This window comes from Micromys minutus (genome assembly GCF_963924665.1).
Source record: "Micromys minutus genome assembly, chromosome: 14".
In the NCBI taxonomy this organism is placed as follows: Eukaryota; Metazoa; Chordata; class Mammalia; order Rodentia; family Muridae; genus Micromys; species Micromys minutus.
Genome location: NC_137983.1, coordinates 49,864,490 through 49,886,812, shown reverse-complemented (window position 1 = coordinate 49,886,812; position 22,323 = coordinate 49,864,490). Strand labels below are relative to the sequence as shown.

Here is a 22,323-nt window from a genome sequence, read left to right as displayed (position 1 = left end):
AGTCTCTGTGTAGATATGTGCATGTGGGTTCATGTACCCTCAGAGGCCAGAGGTGTCCAACCTCTCTGAAATTAGAGTTATAGGTTGCTGTGAGCTTACTAATATGGGCGCTTAAATTTGAACTCAAGTCCTCTGCAGGGATATGCTCTTATGCTCTTAACTGCTGAGTTATCTTTCCATGTTTTTAAAAATATATGTTCCTGCAGGAGTGTAAAACATAACCATCTAAATGCTGTAACATGCAGGTCATTGTAACATCTAGATCATAAAAACACCAAGTGGAGTTTCAATATATCTTGAAAGGCAAAGTCTACTGATCAAAGTTTTTTTAAGGTTCTTTAAAAATAACGTTTAGTTATAGATATTAGAACATGCCCAGGGTACCTTGCTAAGCCCAGCACTCATAATATATATTTTCTTCAAAGAATACTAATTTGCTTCTTTTGCATTTTTCATGTGTATAAGGATGGGAAAATCCATGGCGGTAAAACACCATTAGATTATGTGAAGACCTGATAATTATCATAAGAACTGCACCTTACAGAGTCAGAACAGAAGCATAGATGTTTCTCAGATATATTATAGAAGCTTAAAAAATCTACTCTTCTTACATTTTACTTAATCAAAGCTCATTTTCCTTATCATTGCGTCTAATTTCCAAGTTTATATTCACACATATACAACCAGGATTACACCAACAAAAAAAAAAAAAAAAAAAAAATGACTTCTGCTTAACTCTCCAATGATACCAAGATCTTGTTTTCTTTTATTCTTATCAAAAAAGTTAAGGGCTAGTTAATCATGAAAATTAATTTATTTTCCTGGCATTTCCTTCCTGCTTCCTCTAGCCCATACTCCCCATCCTTCCTGCTTCCTCTAGCCCATACTACCCATCCTTCCTGCTTCCTCTAGCCCATGCTCCCCATCCTTCCTGCTTTCTCTAGTCCATACTCCCCATCCTTCCTGCTTCCTCTAGCCCATGCTCCCCATCCTTCCTGCTTTCTCTAGCCCATGCTCCCCATCCTTCCTGCTTTCTCTAGCCCATGCTCCCCATCCTTCCTGCTTCCTCTAGCCCATACTACCCATCCTTCCTGCTTCCTCTAGCCCATGCTCCCCATCCTTCCTGCTTCCTCTAGCCCATGCTCCCCATCCTTCCTGCTTTCTTTAGCCCATGCTCCCCATCCTTCCTGCTTCCTCTAGCCCATGCTCCCCATCCTTCCTGATTCCTCTAGCCCATGCTCCCCATCCTTCCTGCTTTCTTTAGCCCATACTCCCCATCCTTCCTGCTTCCTCTAGCCCATGCTCCCCATCCTTCCTGCTTCCTCTAGCCCATACTCCCCATTGTGTATTGTTTGTGTTAAGCCCCTACCCTTGGTCTTACCCTTGCCATGAGGGACTTCGATGGTCCATGTACAGTTCAGAGAGTTTGGATAAAAGTCTGGAAATCCTGGAGAAAGGACAGTCCCACTCTTTCCATGGATGTAGCCTCCACACAGGGCTGAAATAACAGAAAACATGAGCAGTCCACACTGGTTGCTGGGATGGAGTGCTTCTACTTGGTCAGTGCATTTGCATAAGCACCAACAGAAGATAAAGTCGAAACCTAGATATCGTTCATCGTTTTTCTTGCAGCTATGAGATGCCACTTCATAAGCAGGTGTTTCTATCACAGCATGGCCACAGACCCTAACTCAGTGTAAAGCATGGCAGAGAAGGACAGTGTCAATACATCCAGAGAAATGGGCATATATTTAAGCTGTCATTCCCATCTTCCAGGGTGAGTCTTCTTAACAATCCTACAGTGAATTTAAAATTCTTGGAGCACAATTTGACATGTTCAAACTAACTGAAATATTTAACTATCATAAAGTTCTTTATAAAACTTTGAACAGGAAAGCACTAGTTCATAGCAATACATCAGGAGCTTTAAGGAGTTTTGACAGACATATAAAAAGCAATGGCACACATGAAGACACAGAAGCTGTGATTGAGTGGACTTGACCAGGACAAGATCAGCCAGCTTAAATCCTAATTTGTATGGGAAGAGGATTATGAAGTCCCAGCCCTAGATAAGGAGCTATTGGTAAATGATGAGTTATGTGGAAAGAAGCTCAGTTCTCTGAGAGGCCACCCATGCTCTGATGAATGGCCAATACCATGCACAGATAGTAACACTAAATGGATTTGGTATGTTTAAAAAAAGAAAACACATAAAGGCTGAGAGGGAAGAGTGGAAAGAGGACAGAGAATAAAATAAACTAAAATGAAGATATGGATTTTATTAAAATACATCTATAAGCAAGAAAAAGTTAAAAATAAAAGTATATTTTATATATGTATAAAATTATATGAAAAACAAAATTTTGGAAGAGATAAATGGCTTTCTTCTGTCCTCTTTTAGTTTTCTTTTCATATTGAAACACAAATCCACGTGCCTACATCCATACTGACATATAAGCTGCGATACTCTATCACAGACACACACTTGTAGGCAGGTATGGACTTTCCATACTTGATATACAATTATGGCAATTATGTCCTTGAGTGTAATGCTTAATGATAAAGTTGAAGTCAATGGAATTACTACCACCAAGCACATTCATTGCTTCCTTATTCTGGGAACAATTAAATACTATGTGATGTTGTTTTGAAGCATTCAATTGATTCATGCCAGCTATAGTCACCCTGCACAATGGCAGTACAGACTAGTTATCCCTCTGTCATGACACACATTCAGCAGCTTTTGGACCTGTTGTTTTCTGTGGGAACCTCTATGGGAGTAGTATCTTTGGTTTTTAGTTTGAAAAAAAAATCTCATTTACTATGTGTGATGGATAGTTTTGGTCAACTTGATGTACTGTAAATTAAATAAGAAGAGAGTCTCAATGGGGATAATTTAGATCAGAATAATCCATGGATATGTCTGGGGAATTATTCTTATTTTTTATTAATTGGTTATTTATTTATATTGGAAATGCTGTCCCCCTTCCCATTCTCCTTTCTGCAAATCCTCAGATTCCATCCTCCTGTCCCTTTGCCTCTAAGAGAGTACTTTCCCACCCAGCCATCCATTCCTGCCTCACTCCTCTAGCATTCCCTTGGGCTCCACCAGTATCCGACTGAGAAAGATGCAGATACTTACAAACAATCATTAGGCTGAGCCCAGGACAAACTAGTTCAGTTCACATGGGAAGCAGAATGAAGATGCTTCATCAAAAAGCTGATTAACATCCACAAGACCCAGTCATTTAGGGTTGAGAAGAGAATCAGTGTATCAAAGAGGTCCTCAGTCCCCCACACCAACTGTAGAAATCCCCCTGATACCCGGCATAGAGAAACAACCATAGATAGAAGTAAAGATAGAAGCAGCAATCTATCTTCACACACTGGGAGGCCATTGGGCCTGAAGAGAATAGGGTGTTGTCACATGTGACAGCCAGGGTGTGCCTGGGGGCTTTGATAGCTGGAAGTGAGCCAGGCACAGAGAGAAAAAGCCTGAAGTTTATCACAAGAGGAGACTTTGGGAACTGTCACTCCTGTGTTAAGAGTTCAAACAGCAGCCCCTCTGCCTGCTAGCTCAGTGATCTCTCAGAGCTCCTGGTCTTTGCTCTTTTATATTGTCCTGTGGTGGGAACTTGTTTTCAGATGTGTGCAATTACTAAGTTGTAAATGAATTTCTTACAGAAACATTGCTACATAAAAAGTTTTTATAATAAAATTTTCCTTATTTTTCTTTGTCTCTCTTTCTTTCTCCCTCCCCCATCTCTATGTATGTGCACGTGTGTTTTTTATGTTCGTGTATGTGTGTGTGTGTGTGTATCTGTGTATGTGTGTGTGTGTGTGTGTGTGTGTGTGTGTGGTGCCTACTGATTCTGTTTCTGTACAGTTCTGAGTAATACATCCACTCGCTACTTTGAAATATTGTGACACTGACCCCTGTGTCCCTATTCTATGTCTGAAAATGTCCCAGGTTCCCTGTGTGCTGGAGAAAGAGGTGAGCCACAAGGGAAGGCTACCAGTATTGTATAGAAAACCTTAATACCAAATCTGTATGGCTCTCCAGGCTCTTATTTTAGGAGTATATGTGTTGTCTGAAAGAAGTATATGGCCTGAACTTGAGCTCATATTTCCTTTATCAAACTGGATGGGTCATGTAGTTTGAAACATCTCTTTTGAACTAGAATTAACCATCATTCCCTAACTCATTTCTAGGACCACTTCTTCTCAGTAGGCTAATTAGAAATTGTGCTATGAACATCACTTTCACAGTCAACATTTGCATGATTACTGGCTAACTTATGAAACACACACTTTACATCCTGCTACTCTCTGGTCAATATTTGAAGGGGATGTAACACATCACAACACATAAACTTAAGAAGAATGGCCACATGAAAACCAATCCAACACAAATGATTGAAGATCATTTCTACCATATTTTAATAGGCTCTCATTAGATTTTTCCATCTTAATTTTATTTTATTATGAAAGATGGAAAATTAAACATTAACTTTGAAGTCAACTTTGTCAACAAAGAATTACTGAGAACCTGCTGGTAGACATTGGCCTTAGCACCAAGGGAGATGACATTATGGCAAATGAGCCAACACCACTAATATCATGGAATGATGGCACATGGAAAAGCTCACTGTTCCATCCCTGATGACAGAACTTGGAAGAAAATAGATGCCTGTGCATGGGACAAGGTAGAGGGGAAAGATAGCTGAGTCCAAGGCACTGACATGGGCTGAGAGAAGGTAGGAGAAAGGGCCCCAGAGCCTGAGCTATGAGGTCCCATGTGATAACTGAATGAGAGCTGAAGTGGCAAGAATGGAGAAAAGGGACTCTCAACCAGTACAGGCTTATCTGGAGAAGAGACCTACATACGTGCCATACGAAGGAAAGGTGAGAAGGTCTTTGGATCTGTCTGCTGTTCAAATGGTTCCCCATCCTTCATAAACCATCCTAGAAGGCTGGCATTTTTCAGAGGCAGAGAAAAGAACACATTATATCCCTGCCTGTGGAGCACATAGGTTATGTTGTGCTTAACCTTGTCACAAGGCTGCTCTGTAAGGTTTAGGGAGAAAATGCAGGCAAATGGACAGATGTTTTGGGCAGCTTGAGAGAAGGGCAGACAAATACAGATGTTATGTGTATCTTGAGAAAGAAGGGCAAAGACAGATGTCTTTACTTGGGAAAAGATGGGTAGCTTGAGAGAGAGGGCAGACAAATACAGACTGTAGAGAGAGATATTGTAACTTTCTTTTCACAGCACTGGTACAGCAGTAGGGGGGTGGCCAATTGGAAACCTACAGATGACATAGGCAGGGAATTAAGATGTCTGGATAAAGGAAAGCAGGAGTGAGGTTTGGAACTCTGAAGTGTGAGGCTGCTGAATACCCATGCAAAGGACTGGAGATGGAATGGGGCAGAGAAGTCAGCCTCCTATGGGAAACACTGACCAAGAAACAGGACAACATAGTGGTGGATAGGCAGTGCCATGGGTGTGAACAGGCAACAGAAACAGCACTTAGTCATTTACCACATGGCCAGCACAGTAAAGATGGAAGCAGAGTATGCAGGACAGATAAGGGGGAATCAGAGGCCTGGGGTTCTGACTGGAGAAAATGTAACTAGTTAGTTTCCATTGATTATGGACAGGCATAAATCAGCATAACAAATTCTCAAGTTTAATGAATGACTTAGCTATGAAAAAGAGTTTTATGTAACACTGAGAGGCTGTATATCCAATGTTTCTGGAACCAGGCACTCTAAAGTCTACTCATTCTCTCTAATGCATTAAAAGGAGTCCATATCCAACTACATTGAGTAATCACAAAATCCAATAATCACAAGTCATTATGTGCCGGTTAACGTGTGTATGAAAATGTGCATGCTTGTGGAGGCCAGAGGTCATGTTTCAGTGCCATTGCTTAGGGAATAGAGATGGAATTCCTCACTGGGCCTAGAGTGTAGTGATTTCCTCAGCCAGTGGTCCAGTTAGCACAAGAGGTCTTCAGGTCACTGCATCCCTGTTGTTTTTTGGTGACTTCCAATCCTGCTAAGAAGATCAAGAGTGCTAATCAGCCACAGGGTGTTTCCATTTGGACCAGACCAGGAGAAATTTTCAGTAGAGGTGGATGTCTCTGTCAGTCTTGATCCCCTGCTGGATACACGGGACTTTCTGAGCCTCCCACTATCAATTTTCTAAATAAAATTACCTGCACAAAGCCCACAGGCTTAAAGAAAGGGCAATTTTATATACAGAGAGAGTGGAATGAGATTCTCAGCTAATTCTAAAGAGAGCAGAGAATAAGATAAAACCTAGACTTTCCCTGCAGGATTCCTGCAGGATTTGACTATTCATAGATGACCAGGTCTCTGTTCTGTCAGCAGACCCACCAATTTAGCGGCATTGAATTGGAATTACATGAACCTATTTCTTCATGCACTGTAGAGACTTTTGAGATAGTTATAAAAGCTACAGTAAAAAAAACTTACTTCTAATTTCCTCAAGGCTGCTACTCTGTGAGTTTGATATTTGTATTTCTAATATCTACCTACCATTCTGGACTCAGACAGGTTTTATCAAAAAGCCCCTTGGAAAAATGACTAAAATATGGAGAAAATTTTTTTAAAAAGGGCACAGGGTATGGGAGGAGTAGGCAGCTTGGCATCTTTCCCCAGGTATATTGAGGTAAGGTCCAATCAATGATCAGTTGGTGTTGACCTCTGGTTAGTTCTCAGGCTCCCTGACAAATCATTTCCTAAGAGCTTAACCCCGGTCTTACTAATAACAGTCTTAATGCTCTCAGGCATGCAGAATAAATACTCAAAGAAGTCTTTGACATCCTAAAAATTAAAATTTAGTATGGAAAGCCCAACATCAAATATAGATAGCTGAGAATTATTCTGCAGGTAAATAATATCAAATAGCCTTCAGATCTCAAATGAAGCCCAGTTGTTTAGTTTACAAAGTGCTGTTGAGATGGCATAAAGAAGGCAAGCTGATGTGCCTAACCCAAGGTGGATATCCCATAAGTAAGAGCATGTTGGTAGGATGGGAGCAGGGCCCATCCTTCATGCATTGCCCAGTGGTATGTGGTCTGATACTGTTTTTTGATCTGTTCATACTTGTGAACCGATGTGCTGTTATCCTTTAATATTATTATCACTCCCTTTCTCCACCCAAGTCATCTCCAAGACCATGACAAGAGTTATCTAATATTACACTGAGGACTGTAGTCTCAGTTTTCACTTCTTGGATCCAACACATGGAACTTACAAGTTCAAAGATAAGTGTATACCTTCACTGGGGATGATTGAAGTTGACATATTGGGCCTATATTTCAGACCAGAGCCCTTTTATATGGGGCAAGGTTACAAGAGAAGGAAAAATGATGTGCTATAAATTATGCTCTCTCCATGTTGTCTACTCTGTAGTACCCACAGGAGCTGAAGGCACTCAAATCCACACAGCCTCTTTCTTGAGTTATTTCCCTCTGTCTGTGAGAGTGTGCTGAGTCTTCACTCTGCTCCCCTCCCCCTGCCATACATGCCTTATGTGTGGTATTTCTGCCAAGGCCAGTTCTTCTTTCTTTGTATATGGTGCTATAGAAGGACTCCAGGGCCTTACAGGTGCTAGACATGTGCTTTACCACCAAACTATAAAACCTGTCCTGCTCTTCATGTGTTAGCTGTATATTTTGGTCTTTTGATCTAACTCAACTTTGAAATCTTGTACTAGTGTCTTCTTTGAAAAGAATTCTACATGAAACAAAGTTTTGTGCTTTATAGTTTCTTCCTTTTCTCGTTTACAGTAATCTGTAGATGGTGTGTGTATGTGTGTGTGTGTGTGTGTGTGTGTGTGTGTGTGTGTGTGTGTGTGTGTATCTATGTGTGTGTATGTAATGTTATGGGTATGCTCCTAAGTAAGCAGAGCTGTATTTCAGTTTTTCTCCGTTACAGGATGACTCATGACCATTCTATGGTTAACAGAAGTCACTGACTATGTCTCCTTAATTACTTATTTATTTCTATTGAATTCATTTTCCCAAGAGAAATATTGGACAGATGCCCTGCATTTCAAGGCAATATTAAACCAGGGCTTCCCAGGTTTAGAAGGCAAAAACTTCTAAGACACATGCAAAATTGTTTTTACTATCAAAGATGAAGGTCTTTGGCTGTGGAATGATGAGGTATTTCCCTGGATTCTGACCATGCCCAGAGACTTGAACTGTGTTTCATATTCCTACTCTCAGATACTCATGACCATTCACCCTAATCCCCAATGCTTCTGTTATATATATATATATATATATATATATATATATATATATATATATATATATATATATATATATATTTGCCTTGAATGAAATCATTTCTGCAGAATTAAGTCTCTTCAAAAAAGTGGACTTTGAAATGCCTCCCAGGCTTCTCAAGAGTGTACATTGTAAATCCTATTTCTTTTTTTTCATTTTATATTCTTAGTTATTTTTCCTTCTTCACTTGCTTTTATGTATGAATTTAAAGGTACGTAGAATGTGATGCTGGTGTTAACTTTTAGGAGGCAATGAAAATAATTGTTTTGCAATAAATGTTTGCAGAAAGAATACACAGTTCACAAAAAATATTTAATAACAACATTTCTAAAATGATCTGTGCATTTGTCCTTTACCAAATAGAAGGAAGATTATGCCACCAATGCTCAATTTATTCCTTTTAAATTGTAATGTGCTAACAATGGCATTCAGGAGAAACAAATGTAGTACTTGGAAAAGAGAAAGAAAATTTTTAGTTTTTTCAGGTGAGATAAAATATTATAATTAATTCTAATTTATGTTCCCTTGCTGAGAGCCATGAATTTTTAGAGGCTTACATTACCCATTGATGTGTGGTTTGTTGCCATAAAAACCTGTAAGATTTAAGAGATTGTATAATATTAGAAAGGGCAAGGCAATTCTCATAGCTCAGTGTAAACAGCCATGACTAAATAAAACTCTCATGCTAAACTCTAAACTCTCTTGAAATGTGAAGACTTATGAACAACCTTTCATTGTAGGCTCTTCCTCCTGGAAAGGTGCTACAATGTAGCAGAACAAATCACATTTGGGATTCCCTTGGATGGATCAAATTTCAAATTTGCATAAATTTGACTTGGAAGACAAAAGACAAAATGTCTAAGTTTAATGCACTTTTATTTTCTCTAGAAAAATCCCATTTGTAACTGTTCTCTTGTAACAACTTGGCCAATTGCTGATCACACAGCCATTCTGGTAGAGCTGAGTTCCACTCCTTTCCTAAGTCATTTCCTGTCTATGCATTTGTTTTACACAGAACATGTAGCACTGGTGATTATTGAGAAGAATCCACCTCAGAATATCAACTTCAAATGGGTCAAGCAAAGCCTTTCACTCGAAAGCACCATTGTAAAACCCACCCAGGTGCTTTGACCATGTGGTGACAGTGTGCTGACTATCCACTGGCAAGCAAGGACACATCAGTCATCATATAGTCCCTAGATTTCACAGTTCAATTTCTTATAGCCACAGTGGAAAAATTTGCAGCCCAACCAACATGGCCCAGTACTCTGGATGCTGAAGCAGCAGGGTTGCAGGATTGGGCTACACAATTCGATCCTGTCTCAGCACAAAACAAGCAACAAAAGAAAGACATTAGGGTTAATTGACAATACAGTTACAATATACAGCATCAAAGAACACTGTCTCAATAGCTTTGTGTCAATAATTGACAATGTGTGATCCTCCTGAAGAAGGTCATCATGCCTAGTGCCCAACCTCGGTGCCCTCCTAGTAGGTAGCCTCACAGATGTGTAAGTAGCTCCCTCCCCAGTTCTATGCAGACCCCCAAATCTCCACAGCTTCTGTGTGTTTCTGAAAAGGCCTTTATCTACTATGAGTGTTCCACTTCTTATCTGTGTGTACCATGCACTGGTTAAGCCAGTAGTCTGGTGAAAAGGTCAGGGATTGCTAGTACTCAGCAGTACTGAAAACACAGCCTTCCAAGAGCCTGCTATTTGTACCTATTATTTTAAGAGAATCAAGGTGTTTATTGCACATATGACATTTTAAAGGGAGTACCTATGGTTTGGGAAAAGGAAAAGAAGTTGAAATTACATGTGTATATAACTCACATTTAAGTTTTTATTTTTCACATACCTACACACTTTTATGAAGAAATAATGTTACAACAGGGCATAGTCATAAGAATTCCAAGTGATCACAAATAAAACATTTACCTAACTTCTAGTTATTGAGAAAAACTGATATACAGTAATCTATAATCTGTGTTTCCATGAGTGGTTAAGTACAGAAGGAAAGACAGATGACAAATAGATAGTCTTAAAAATTAATTGGGGGACAGGGGGTAAATGCCCAGCAGAAGTACTCTGGAAAAGGTCAGAGGTCAGTGGGCTGATATATGTTAGTTTTGAGGAAACTCTGTATGTGGACTGGGGTCACCTGAGTCAGAAGAGAATGAGGCTTGACCATCTGGAATGTTTAAATAGAGCACAAAGTCTTTGTCAGTAATATTGTTCAGCAGACTACCATTTTTCAATGTTAATAAAGACTTATCCTAGTTAATGGAACTATTCTGCTGAGCAACCTTCAGATGTGCTGTGCTTTAAGGGTAGAGTTTCTAAAGGTAATACATTCTCTGGTCACTTTGGATTCTGTCAGGTGTGGTGCGCAGTGGTCCACATGTTTCCATGTCTTCTTGTCTCTACATGTCTTTGTAGTATACCAGCTTAGCTCTGCTTGTCTGGGCTCAACCTACCATCACAGCTGGGCAAGGCGTGGTTCCACTGATGGTTCTTCTCACAGATGAGGGGCTCGTCATCACTGAGTGTATACCCAGGGTCACAGCTGAAGGTCACTGTAGATCTGATACCAAAGTTACTGCCATGCCGATGACCATTTACAGGGATGCCCGGGTCCAGACAGGAGTCAGATTCAAGAGTCACACCTGAATGTGCAGAGAGAATGTAAGACTGAAAGGACTTTCTGAATAATTGAAGAAAAGTATTATAACATAAGCTGTAATATATTCTTAGATGTGTACAGACCTAGGATCTCCTATCTATGTAAATTATTTATTATAGAATTGATTGTTTACTATCCAGTAGTCATCCATGTGAAATACTTGACCTTGTTTTTCAAATTAAAGACAGTCATGTGTTCATCTTCAGGTCATAGAGAAATGATACAACCTGGAATAATCTATCGAAGTCTTTTAACTTTTCCTTTGTTCCCCAGAAAATCAAAGGACTGTTAACAGAACACCAAGCTAGGTCTTATTCCTTCTCCTCTCTCTTTACTTTTATACTTTTGCATTCAAGTTAGGTTTTGGCAGCTTCACTGCAATGCTCCTATACGTGGACAGATACAGGCAAGCACACACATGAAACACGGTTTAAATTTGTATGAGAGTGGATTTTCTAAGACTATATTGTACAGATTTAACTGTAGAATATAAGTGTAAACTGCACCATTTTAAGATCTCCATGCCATCTGTCATTTGCCTAAGCTACTAGATAAGCTGGTATATAAAAGGAACTAGGTCACCTCCTCATGAGGCCGTCCATCCCGCTTTACATTTGCCTTTTCTAGAATAATCTATTCAAAAACATGAGAATCAGGGAAGGGAAAATCATTGCAATGTTTGTGTAGTTAGAGAAGTAAAAACTCTTTTACAGTTTTCCCCTCTATCAGTAACCTCAGACATGGACAGTGATCACAAAATGCTCTGGAATTCAGACTTTCATGGCTCCAGCATTGACATCATGGATCCTGGGACTGATCAAATGGACTTTAGTGGAGCTAGGTGACTAGTAGAGATAGGCTTTCCTTTATTTGATTAAACAAGTAATTCTTATAATCTAGGGTAACTATTTAAACAACAATAATGTGTTCTTAGTAGTGCAAAAGACTATGACTCAAACAGGGTAGAACTGGCCATGAAGAGGTTAGCTGCTGAAGGACAGTGTATGAGCACTGGGCCTTTTCCAAAGCTCAACAGCACCCTGATATCCTTGGTGTATAAGTCCTGTGAGTCATGGTCATCCTGGTTATTCTCTGTGGGTGTTTCATAAACATAATAATCACTCTGGTTGCTTACAGTGGGAGTTCCCTGATGGCAAAGACCATACTGGTTATATATCCTGGCCATTTTATCTGGACTATTTTGTTATCCCAGTAGTTTTCTAGCATCAGGACCATTCTGCCTACTTCTGTGGCCTCTTAGTTGTTGTATCCATTCTGTCCAGCGAACTGGCACACAAGTGGAGAAGGAGCTTAGCCACCCCTTCAGTGACCCTTTCAAACATATCTGTAGACTCTACCTCCTGAAGAACCGCCTCAGGCCTCCATATTCTCTGACAGAGTATGCCCACCACACTCTGTTCACTTCTGGCTCACCCTCTGTGTTTTTCCTTTCACAAGATGGATAGAGTTTTTCACTCTAAGAGAGCCCTTGGAGTTAACATCTGGGCAAATGAATAAGCTCAGAGCGGTTGGGGGAAATCTGGGAACTTATAGAGCTTTGAAGAAATTGAATTCATAGGCTGTGACCCAAGTCTCCCAGGATAAAACCCAGTGTGGATTCTCAGTCACATTTTTAAAAGTTGGAGGTATTTGAACAATGATAGGACAAAAAGTAAACTGAAAATATTGCATTATTTTTACCAATACTTACTTTTCTTAAATGGTTATTCTATATCTTTATACAAAGAAGAGCAACACCCACTGCCCTACAGCAGGTTATGTGAGCAGGACAATCAATGCTGAGTAGCAGTCTACAGAAGTCTTACTCTTGTCTTTATGCCTTTCTCCTCCCCTCCTCTCTTTTCTCTTCTTTCTACCCCTCCCCTCCATTCCCTCTTCTCTCCTCCCTTCTCCTCTCCTCCCCTCTTCTCTCTTCTCCCTTCCCTTCCCTCTCCTTTCCTCCCCTTCCCTCCCCTTCTCTCCCCTCTTCTTCCTTTTCCTTCCCCTCTCTTCACTTCCCTTTCTTTTCCTCCATCTCCCCCCTTTTCTCTCACTTCTTTCCACTGTCCTCCATCCTACTGTCCTCCTCACTCTCTGTTCTCCAACCCCTCTCTCACCACAAACACATTCCTTTCCTCCATTTTCCATGAAAACATTTTTGACTCTCATGCCTTGAACAACATACCCCCACATTGCTGAAATGACCATGGGATGAAGGCTTCTGACAACATGAGGGCATTTTTTTTGGGGGGGGTGAGAAATGCTTACAGTAACATTCATGATTTATAATGAAACCATAATACAAAATTTGCTTAAAAATATAGAAGGACTGTTAGGCAAAAAAGCTAAATAGAATTTTATGTTGATCATCCTTCTGGAATATATCTAAAATCACCTAGAAAACCATGCTGGACACCCAAAAACAAATTAGCTCTTGCTGTATTTTTTTTATTAAAAAACAATAAACAGTAGTACAGATGTGAGTTCAGAAATATAAAAACACTGTGTTTCTAATTTGGGTGTGTGAGTGTATGTGTAAATGCATATTTGTATGGGCATGCATTCCATGTGCAAGCATTCATGAGTGTGTCTGTGTGTGAGCGTGTGCACGTGCACATGTGTATATGGGTGCCCTGTGTCTCTGCATGTGTGATTGGTTGAATTACAGTCATGAATTTTATCTTTAAATGGCCTAAACCGGCTGGTCCAGGATTACCACAAACTGGGAGTGGGGAAGCACACACTGGAAGGCACAGAGAGCAATAAGGCCAGACCTGCAAGAATGGACTGAGTCTGGTGCTGATTTGGCTTGACTCAGTAGTACCAAATGTCAGAGCAGTCTCACCCACCTCGGCCTCAACCTCATGTCACAAGGAACAGATAGAACAGTGGATAATTTTTGAGTGGAGTGAAGGACTTTAATTCTGTTGTTTCTCAGCTGAAACATAAAAGTGTTGACATTTGACCTACATATACTGCAAACATACTTCTTTTTAGCATGTGGCCTTTGTGAAGACATGACAACACAACATGTGCCTTGGAGATTAAAGGCAGGTGACTGTTTTATGGTCACCACTGCTTTGTTAACATCCCCAAGTGTATCAATGTGATTCTTGCTTTGTGTCAGCTGTCAATCACAGACTGGGGTAACTAAGGTGTCTACACCTTTCCTCCAAGAATGCATAATCTAACACAAAAATAGATACCAGAGAACAAATTTCCTAACTCTTAAATTTTATTATATATATATATATATATATATATATATATATATATATATATATATATATATGTATGTATGTATGTATGTATGTATGTATGTATATTACATGTGTGTGGATATTTGCTATACATATGGAAATAGTGGTATGTCAGACACTCTGTAGCTCAAGTTACTGACCTCTGTGAACAGACAGATGTAGAGTTAGAAACTGAACTCTAGTCCTTTGTAAGAGCAGGACTTTCTTCTACTCACTGAGCCATCTCCTCAGATAGGTTATCACATGTGTTTGTATGGATGAATGGATGCATGAGTATATTTATGAATGAAGGTATATGTACATGCACACACACATACACACATACATATGTAGCACAACTTAGTGTTAATAAGTTAATTGGCAATCTTTTGGGTACCAAAGTCAGAACTTATTATCATTCATTTTTATGAAAAATATTCCTAGCTATACATATCCAAATGTTCATATATGTACATTCAGAACACTGCTAAGGCTGAGTAGCAGAGGTCTGGGCAGAGGTTAACACAGTCTATGATGGAGGAGAGGAAGCAGGAATATGTTAAAGAGGATGCAAATATTCCATTTTTGCATTTATAGAATGGTATGTATGTGTCATAAATAGCTATCACTACGACGTAAACAATTTAATTTTGAGAATAGGTTCAAAATAATAATATTCTTAAATCTCATGCCTCATACAGCCATTGTGCCACTGAGGCTGCAGCTAGTACCTGCCAGTGTCTCTCACTCCGTTTTCCTGTGAAGGCTTTTAGTGAGAGCTATGGCAGCTTTGTTTGGGTCTGGGTTTTGGTTGACTCTTGTTAAAATCCCACTCCTATGAGGAAGCTCCTTGATAAATACCCAAAGTATATTTATATAAATATAGCTAGAACATGGTACAGCATCAGCATCACCTGCACAGCATCAGAAACTGGATCTCAAAACCAAGCAGAAAAGAAAACAGCCTGGTCTGCTGAACACACTGGATCCACCACAGCCTACTGAGAGTTAACTGTTCACAACAATTACTTGGCATTCACTAAGCACAGCTGGTGTTTAATTCCTTGCCACCTCTGATCTAATGTTCATCACCCTGGAAAACCCATTCACATCCACTCACTAACCACAGTGTTCTGAACAGCACCCTAACAACGGACTCCATGCAACACTCACGAAACTGCTTCAGAAAAATGCCTTGTATTACTTCCAGCCAATCTGAATCTTTTCTAATATATGCTAAAAATAGCATAATAAATATAATACTATAATAGAATATATTAATTCATTGTGTACTAACAGACTATAACTCATCATTTAATGATTACATCATTTTACTCTATAATAGGCAATCGATATCTAATAGGGAATCTAAGGAATTCTCCCACCTTCCAGAACATTCTGTAGGAGACAAGTTGAAACTAATTGAGAGTTGGGTTATCCTTGGTATCAGCCTATTTGTCTTTGTACTTGAAGGTAAGCACATGTACCCCTATCACCTGGGGTACAGTATCTTGCCCTGGGTGCCATGGTTCACTTACTCTCATAGTGGATGAGGAAGCCAACACTAGCCCGGCTGCTGTCAGTGGTAAACAGCAGGTACATGTAGTTGCCTGTGCTGATGAGGAACTGTGGTGCCTGGGTACCATGGTACTCTCCGATGAGTGGGGATGAGCTGGTTGGCCCATCCCGTACTTCCAGAGTATCATAATTGACTTCTGTCTGGAACCTAGGGAGAAGCCATGCAGAGTCATGTCAGCTTTCACATCTATCCAACTGAGTCACTCTTAATAAAAACTTCAAGTGAATAAGGCAATTAAAAAATATATGCATATATTCTGCTTTCTAGAAGCACATTGTGAACATTTTACCATATCTACTTTCTATCTGTAAAACATCAGGCTATAAGGAAGGTCATTATCTTCATCTGAAAGAAAAATATTATGAACTATATGAGTTTCCTTAGAGAGTTAGATAATAGTAGACAGATAAATAGATGATGGTTAGATGTTATGTAGATGATAAATGATAGGTGATACATAGACGTAGAATAGATTAAGAAGGAATAGATTAAGAGAAACAGGTAAAATACTAATATAATACAACTTTCAGTAATGAAACAATCTCTGATTATGCATTTGCACTATTTTTACAATCCTCTGTTTAACATATTACAGACACCATGAAGTAGACATACTGAGGAGGGATGCTCCATTTAGGAAGGAGGGACTTCACAGCACATGACATTTAAATATTTTTCCTGAAAACCACACTGTGCTTTTTTATTCACAGCAACTCTTGAGGGACCAACAGTGAGCAAGCTGCTACTTTACAAACTCAACGATGCCATAACGATTTGGGGAAAGCCAGAACAGCTTCCAGATAGTGTTTAACTCTGCTTGTAGTTCCAGTGAATCCAGCCTCCAATTATATTTATATAAAGCCAAGGCACCCAGATCCTCTTGGTGCAATGGTAGTGCCATTCTGGGCTTGGAGATAATTTCTTAAACAGACCGGTCTCATCCCCCAAGAGCTAACTCAGTTTCCCAGCGACTCTTGGCTCTGAGGGAATATCTCAGCATTGCCTGACTCTGACTCACTCAGTTTCTCAGCCAAATGTGTCTCTGAAGCTGGGCCACCATTCTCATGCTGGGCTCAGACTATTGCTAGGCAGAGAAGGGAGCCAGGGAACTAGCTCAGTTTATTCTTCACAACAGCTAAAGGATGCTGAGCCTCATTTCACAACACTGCCCTGTTCATCATCCATGTGAATGTTCCTCTGGAAAGGCACAATAATGTTATGTTTTTTGAGCAAACTAGGCTGCTACTTTGAGCTCTGTTCTTCTCTACAGAGAAAATCAAACAATGCGTCTCAGATGGTTAAATCAGAACAGTACATAAGGCTGGTGGACTCAGACCTGGAGGTGGCTGCTTTGACTTTATAACATTTTATTCCTCTTCTAAAGATGCTGTAATTGACCAGGTATTTGAGTTCAAATTCTAGAGGTCTACATGGGCATGGTGTTTTACATTTGGAACTTGAATGTTCATGGTAAAATCTTTCATGTCATTTCTAGCTGGACCAGCAAGGAGTGATAAAAACACACATTGAAAACCATAAACTCTCATTGCTTATCATGACTTGGCAGCCTGGTATCTTTATGTGGCCAACCCATCTGTGGAGAATCCAAACTTTATTTTCACAGGCGTGTTATCAGCTATGAAGAAAGAGCAAATTAAAGCAGTGTCCTGCAGTTCAGCTTTGATGAGCTAAGTGATGACTGCATCTAGGTTTAATATCTAAAATTTCCAGGAATAATAGACACTCAAATAGAATTTACCCCAATATTAATCAAAACAATACAGAAAATATCACACTGAGGAAATTTTAACAAGAATCTTTCTTTAAGCAACTGAAATTTGATGGTCAAATGAGATCATGAAGTTAATACTTTTACTAAATGATATAAATATGACCTGTGACTGGGAACACATGGAGCTTGATTCAGTTTTCCTCCAATAACAGAACTATAAGAATTTGTAGGAAATCAAATTTCACATATTGAACACTTACTGTTATTTTTAATGATTAAGGCTAATTGAAAGGTGACTCGCCAATTGACATAAAACATTATGCCCTTTTAGAAAGGATTATCCTATTAAACATAGGGTCATCCAACAGAAGTATAAAAATTATGAATAAAATATAATTAGTAATGATAGTTCAACTACTATCTTTAGACTTTCTAGTTATGATCTTTTGAATGGTTGGAAATCAAAGAAAAATGTCTCACATCTTGAGACAAATAGCATTATAACTTGAAGAAGAAATTGTCAAGCTACTCAAGAAACTGTTGAGCAAAGATGTCTTATTAGACTGCAAGTACAGGTGTTTTTGTGCAATACACATATGTATACAACATATATACATATGCACATACACATACATATATTTCAAACATGAAATTTATTTCAATGTTGAGCACATACACATACATATATTTCAAACATGAAATTTATTTCAATGTTGAGCACCTCATTCTGGAGCCCTAACAGTTTTCTTAGCTTTGCAGATTAATAACATTTTCAGATTGTTAAGCCATATAACTGTGTACCAGTGTCAGTGGCTCATGGACACCAGGAAGGCTCTTAATGTAGTACAGTAACCCTGCACTGGCTCTGCAACATTTGGCTGCCTCTAGGTGCTAGTATCCTGCAAACAACTGGAAAAGTCTTTTCTGGGCTTTCATGGAAGACACAGAAGGGTCCAGCAGGGTGAGGAGCTGCTTCCATAAAACACTACATGGCAAGCTTCCGATTCCAAGTTCCAAATCCAGACTCTAGGTAAGACCAGGAAAATTACCATCCAGTATGCTTCTCCATGGGCAGCCCAGATCTGAGAAGTCATTGTACCCACTGGATAGTAGGACCATGAGAACCATGTTCTCATGCCCCAGTCCTTGTTCCATCATCTTTCTTGGGGACTGAAGGATGTTCATGCTTTAAGCTCTATTTGCTTAACACAGAAAGTGAAGCTGGAACCCTAGGTAAGAAAGCAATGGTTTTAATCTTACCTGTCAAATGTAATTTTGATGGAATGCCCTGGTTTTGCTTCAATGACCCATTCACAATTTAAAGAGTCTTTGTAATATCCTGGCCATCCTGGAGGTAATATGACCCCACTAGAAGCTGTCAGGTGCCCACCACATGGAGCTGGAAGAGGACATACACATCTGTCAAGAAAAAAGTCAAATCTAGGAAGGCACAGCACAATACAGCAGCCTCTCCCTAAGGGTGGGCATTGTACGAACATTGGTGGAAATCAATGTTTACATCAAACAAAACTCTTTCCTCAGGAAACCATGAGGGATAAAGTCAACAGGTATATTCTTCCTTTTTGCTGGGCTTTGTTTTCTTTTAAAACAAACTCAATTTGGTTTTCTACCATAATCCCCTAGATAAATGTGAGAGTAAATATATGTGTACATTTACCTGTGTTGAATGAGCTATGGGGTTGACACTTTCCAAACATATTCACCCTGCTGAGGTGCATAGAACCATCATCCACATCCCACACACGGATCTGCCCATCTATTTCAAAAGCATCTCAACTCTAAACTGAAATGTTCTGAGACTGTGTGTGACTGTGAAGACTCACACCAGGGTGTGCTCGTTGTCTTAATTACTTGCAGATGACATACAGTTGTGGGTGAATGTTACAAATTGTGGCTGTCTCACTCTGAGCAAAGTACTGGTTTGCTGGAGGAACTTTGGGACAAAATGACCTGTTACACAGAAAAGAGCATTCGGGAAATGCAAGTTAAGATTAGAAATCATTATGGTCTCACAGAGTGCCTAGATAATATTTTCATGAGTAATTTGTGTACATAACCTACTTTCTCGAGTTCTTTATTTCATTAGAACTTTAAACTTTATTATTTCGCTTTATTTTTAACTTAATCATCCTAGAGTTCATGTTTTTTTTTTTTTTTTTGTGTACAAATATTTTTGCCAAAATACCTGAGAGTTTCTTAAATGCCACTGAGTTACAGTGAAGGGTGCAGGGCAGAGGCTGAAGTCATACACAGAGAGAATTGTTTAGTGTGATGTTCTTGGCATCTGCAGATGTGCCAGAATGATCTGTGGTAAGAACTTATCTGTCTGAAGTTATATCATTACTTCAGTAACATTCTTTTCTGGTGAACCTGTCACTGTTATTTCCCATGTCCACCAGTTCTTTATTACAACTGCTGGGGACTCTTCTCCATGACACCAACAAGGAACTCACTCATGATCACCTTGGATTACTTTCTAATGTTGACTTTTATTTGCTTAACCCTCATTGGTTTTGCCTTTATTTTAACTTATTACTCTGAGTAGTCAGTTTCCAGAATCTTATCTTTTTAGTCCTTCCTCAGAGGCTTGCAAATGTCACACTGTGAGCATGGTTTTGGTGTGTTGCCTCAAATCTGGGCAGTCCTTGTCATGTCTGAGTATCCTCTCTCAAGTCTGGGTGCTCTCTTTGATGCCTACATATGTTTGCTTATATCTAGGCATGTTCTCTCACATCTCAGTGTATAATTTCACACCTATCTGTGCTCCCACACATCTGGATGTGTAGCCTGACACCTGTGAGTGTACCACATTCTTTCAAACTGAAAGATTTCAGCTGCACATTGTTCTGGATGGGCTGGGACCTGGCTTCTAGATTTCTCATGATTCACAATCAATTAGACAGCCCCTTTCCACTTTTTATAGTTTTATTCTTAATGCTACTTGTGTTTTTTTTTTAAATTCAAATATGAAAAAACAATATGTGGCTTACTTTCATTTTCAAAAACAAAAAGTGGCTTACTTTCATTTTAACTGGTTTAAACTTTGCTTTGTAGTTAACAATGTGGGTTATTTTAAAAGTCCACCCTGGATTAACAGAAGGAACCGGAGTGTTCTGTGAGACTGATGGGTTCTTTGTATAAGACTGTTGTATGAAGTGTGGGAGAGACTTTATACTGTAAGAACAAAGAGCGGATACATATTCTTTGAAGGAGGTGAGAGGCTGCATATTCAGTAAGGGGCATGGGAGACTGTGCATTCTGTAAGGGGGTGAAAGACACCACATTTTGTAAGGGGAGAGAGGCTGCACTTTCTGTAAGAAATGAGAGCATCTTTACAGTCTGGCATTCTTCACATCCCTCTTAGGCAGCACATGCTGTTCATACTTCCTCCTTTCTTCTCTCTGGATTCATGTCTATCTGATAGCTGGGCTTTATTCCATTTCAGTAGGCACATCAATTGGGAACTCTATTCAGCTATCATCAGAGTATTCACCTACCCTGCCAGGGACTCATTTGCACACATTAATTGGGTTTCCTGGAGTAGGAAAATTTCCAGACTCTGTCATCTATTCCCCTTCCTCTCTCTTAAAGGTTTGCTTTGTCAAACAACCTTAGATAGAGTTTGCATTTCAGCCCACGGGGTTGGGCCTGGCTCTTCCAAAAGAAGGACAAATTTTCCAACAACTTTTAGTGTGACTGACAGCTTCCCCTTTACCAGACTTCCCATCCCTGCCTTGATCCGGTCTGTTTACTCTTCTTGTCCTCGGGCAAATGCTCACCTTGCAGCTTACAGCACATCTCTATGTATTGCCCACAGAGGCACAAGATAATCGTGGGCAGAGGCTAGAGCCTTGTTATCTTAAACATCACTGCCAATAAATCATTTATGCTTCAATATCACCAGAAACACTTGAGTAGACCAGTGTCTGCTAACAGGCTATCCCTGTCATCAACCTGAGAGCCCACAGGGTGAAATTGTATGTTTACGGAGAATTAAAAATAGCCACCCCTCAATATTTTATACAATGTGATATACAAAATTTACATGGTTTGTATTTGAGAGATCAACATTTTTATTGTAGTGATTTTTTTTCTCTTCTGTTCTTTCATGTTATCCATTTATAAATGTGGGTGGTATCTATAGTTCACCAACTTAGTAGACAATTCATGGAAGAAACTAGAACAGTGTCCTGCACTTTACCAGATCCCAAAGAGGCAAAGACCAGAACCTGATTAGGCATATTCTGCCCCTGAGTCTACTCATGTTCCAACCCATGGCCCTACACACACACACAGGCAGTGGAGTTGGTAGGTTTATGTGGAGTATATAAGCTGCCAGGAAAAAGTGGTAGTAGGTTGGGGAATAAAACTATAGGAAAGGTCATGAGGGTGGATTTGAAGAAAATGTACTACATGCATATATAAAATTCTCAAACAATATTTTTCGACTTTATAAAGGAATAACTCTAGAGAGGGGACTAGTGCAGGATCAACCCACCCTGACTAGATACACCCCCTGCTAAAATATCAAAGAACAACTGTGTAGTTAGGGCAGGGAAAGGACTAGGCCACTGTGTTATTCGCTGCAACTCAGCAGCTTAATCTGTACATTGAGTGGAACTCAGCTCGGTTCCCCTATGGGTCACAGGATCGGTCACCTGCCCATTATGCCATGCTTCTTTCTGCTCTGCAGATTGACAGGGTTGGATAGGGAAGTGGCCTTTAATTTACATACCCTTTTTCTAT

The 22,323-nt window shown here is 39.6% G+C and overlaps 1 protein-coding gene across 1 annotated transcript in view; it reads right to left on the bottom strand.

The window, feature by feature from the left end:
• Positions 1 to 22,323, bottom strand: part of CSMD1 (CUB and Sushi multiple domains 1) — a gene marked incomplete at its 3' end in the record, with an annotated part of 1,481,492 nt that overhangs the window by 274,628 nt on the left and 1,184,541 nt on the right. Inside the window, exons 16-19 of the mRNA XM_080928326.1 lie at positions 18,817 to 18,955; positions 15,784 to 15,971; positions 10,801 to 10,989; positions 1,382 to 1,498 (exon numbers count right to left, since the gene is read on the bottom strand). Coding sequence (XP_080784452.1) covers positions 1,382 to 1,498; positions 10,801 to 10,989; positions 15,784 to 15,971; positions 18,817 to 18,955 — 633 coding nt within the window. The remainder of the gene's footprint in view (positions 1 to 1,381; positions 1,499 to 10,800; positions 10,990 to 15,783; positions 15,972 to 18,816; positions 18,956 to 22,323) is intronic.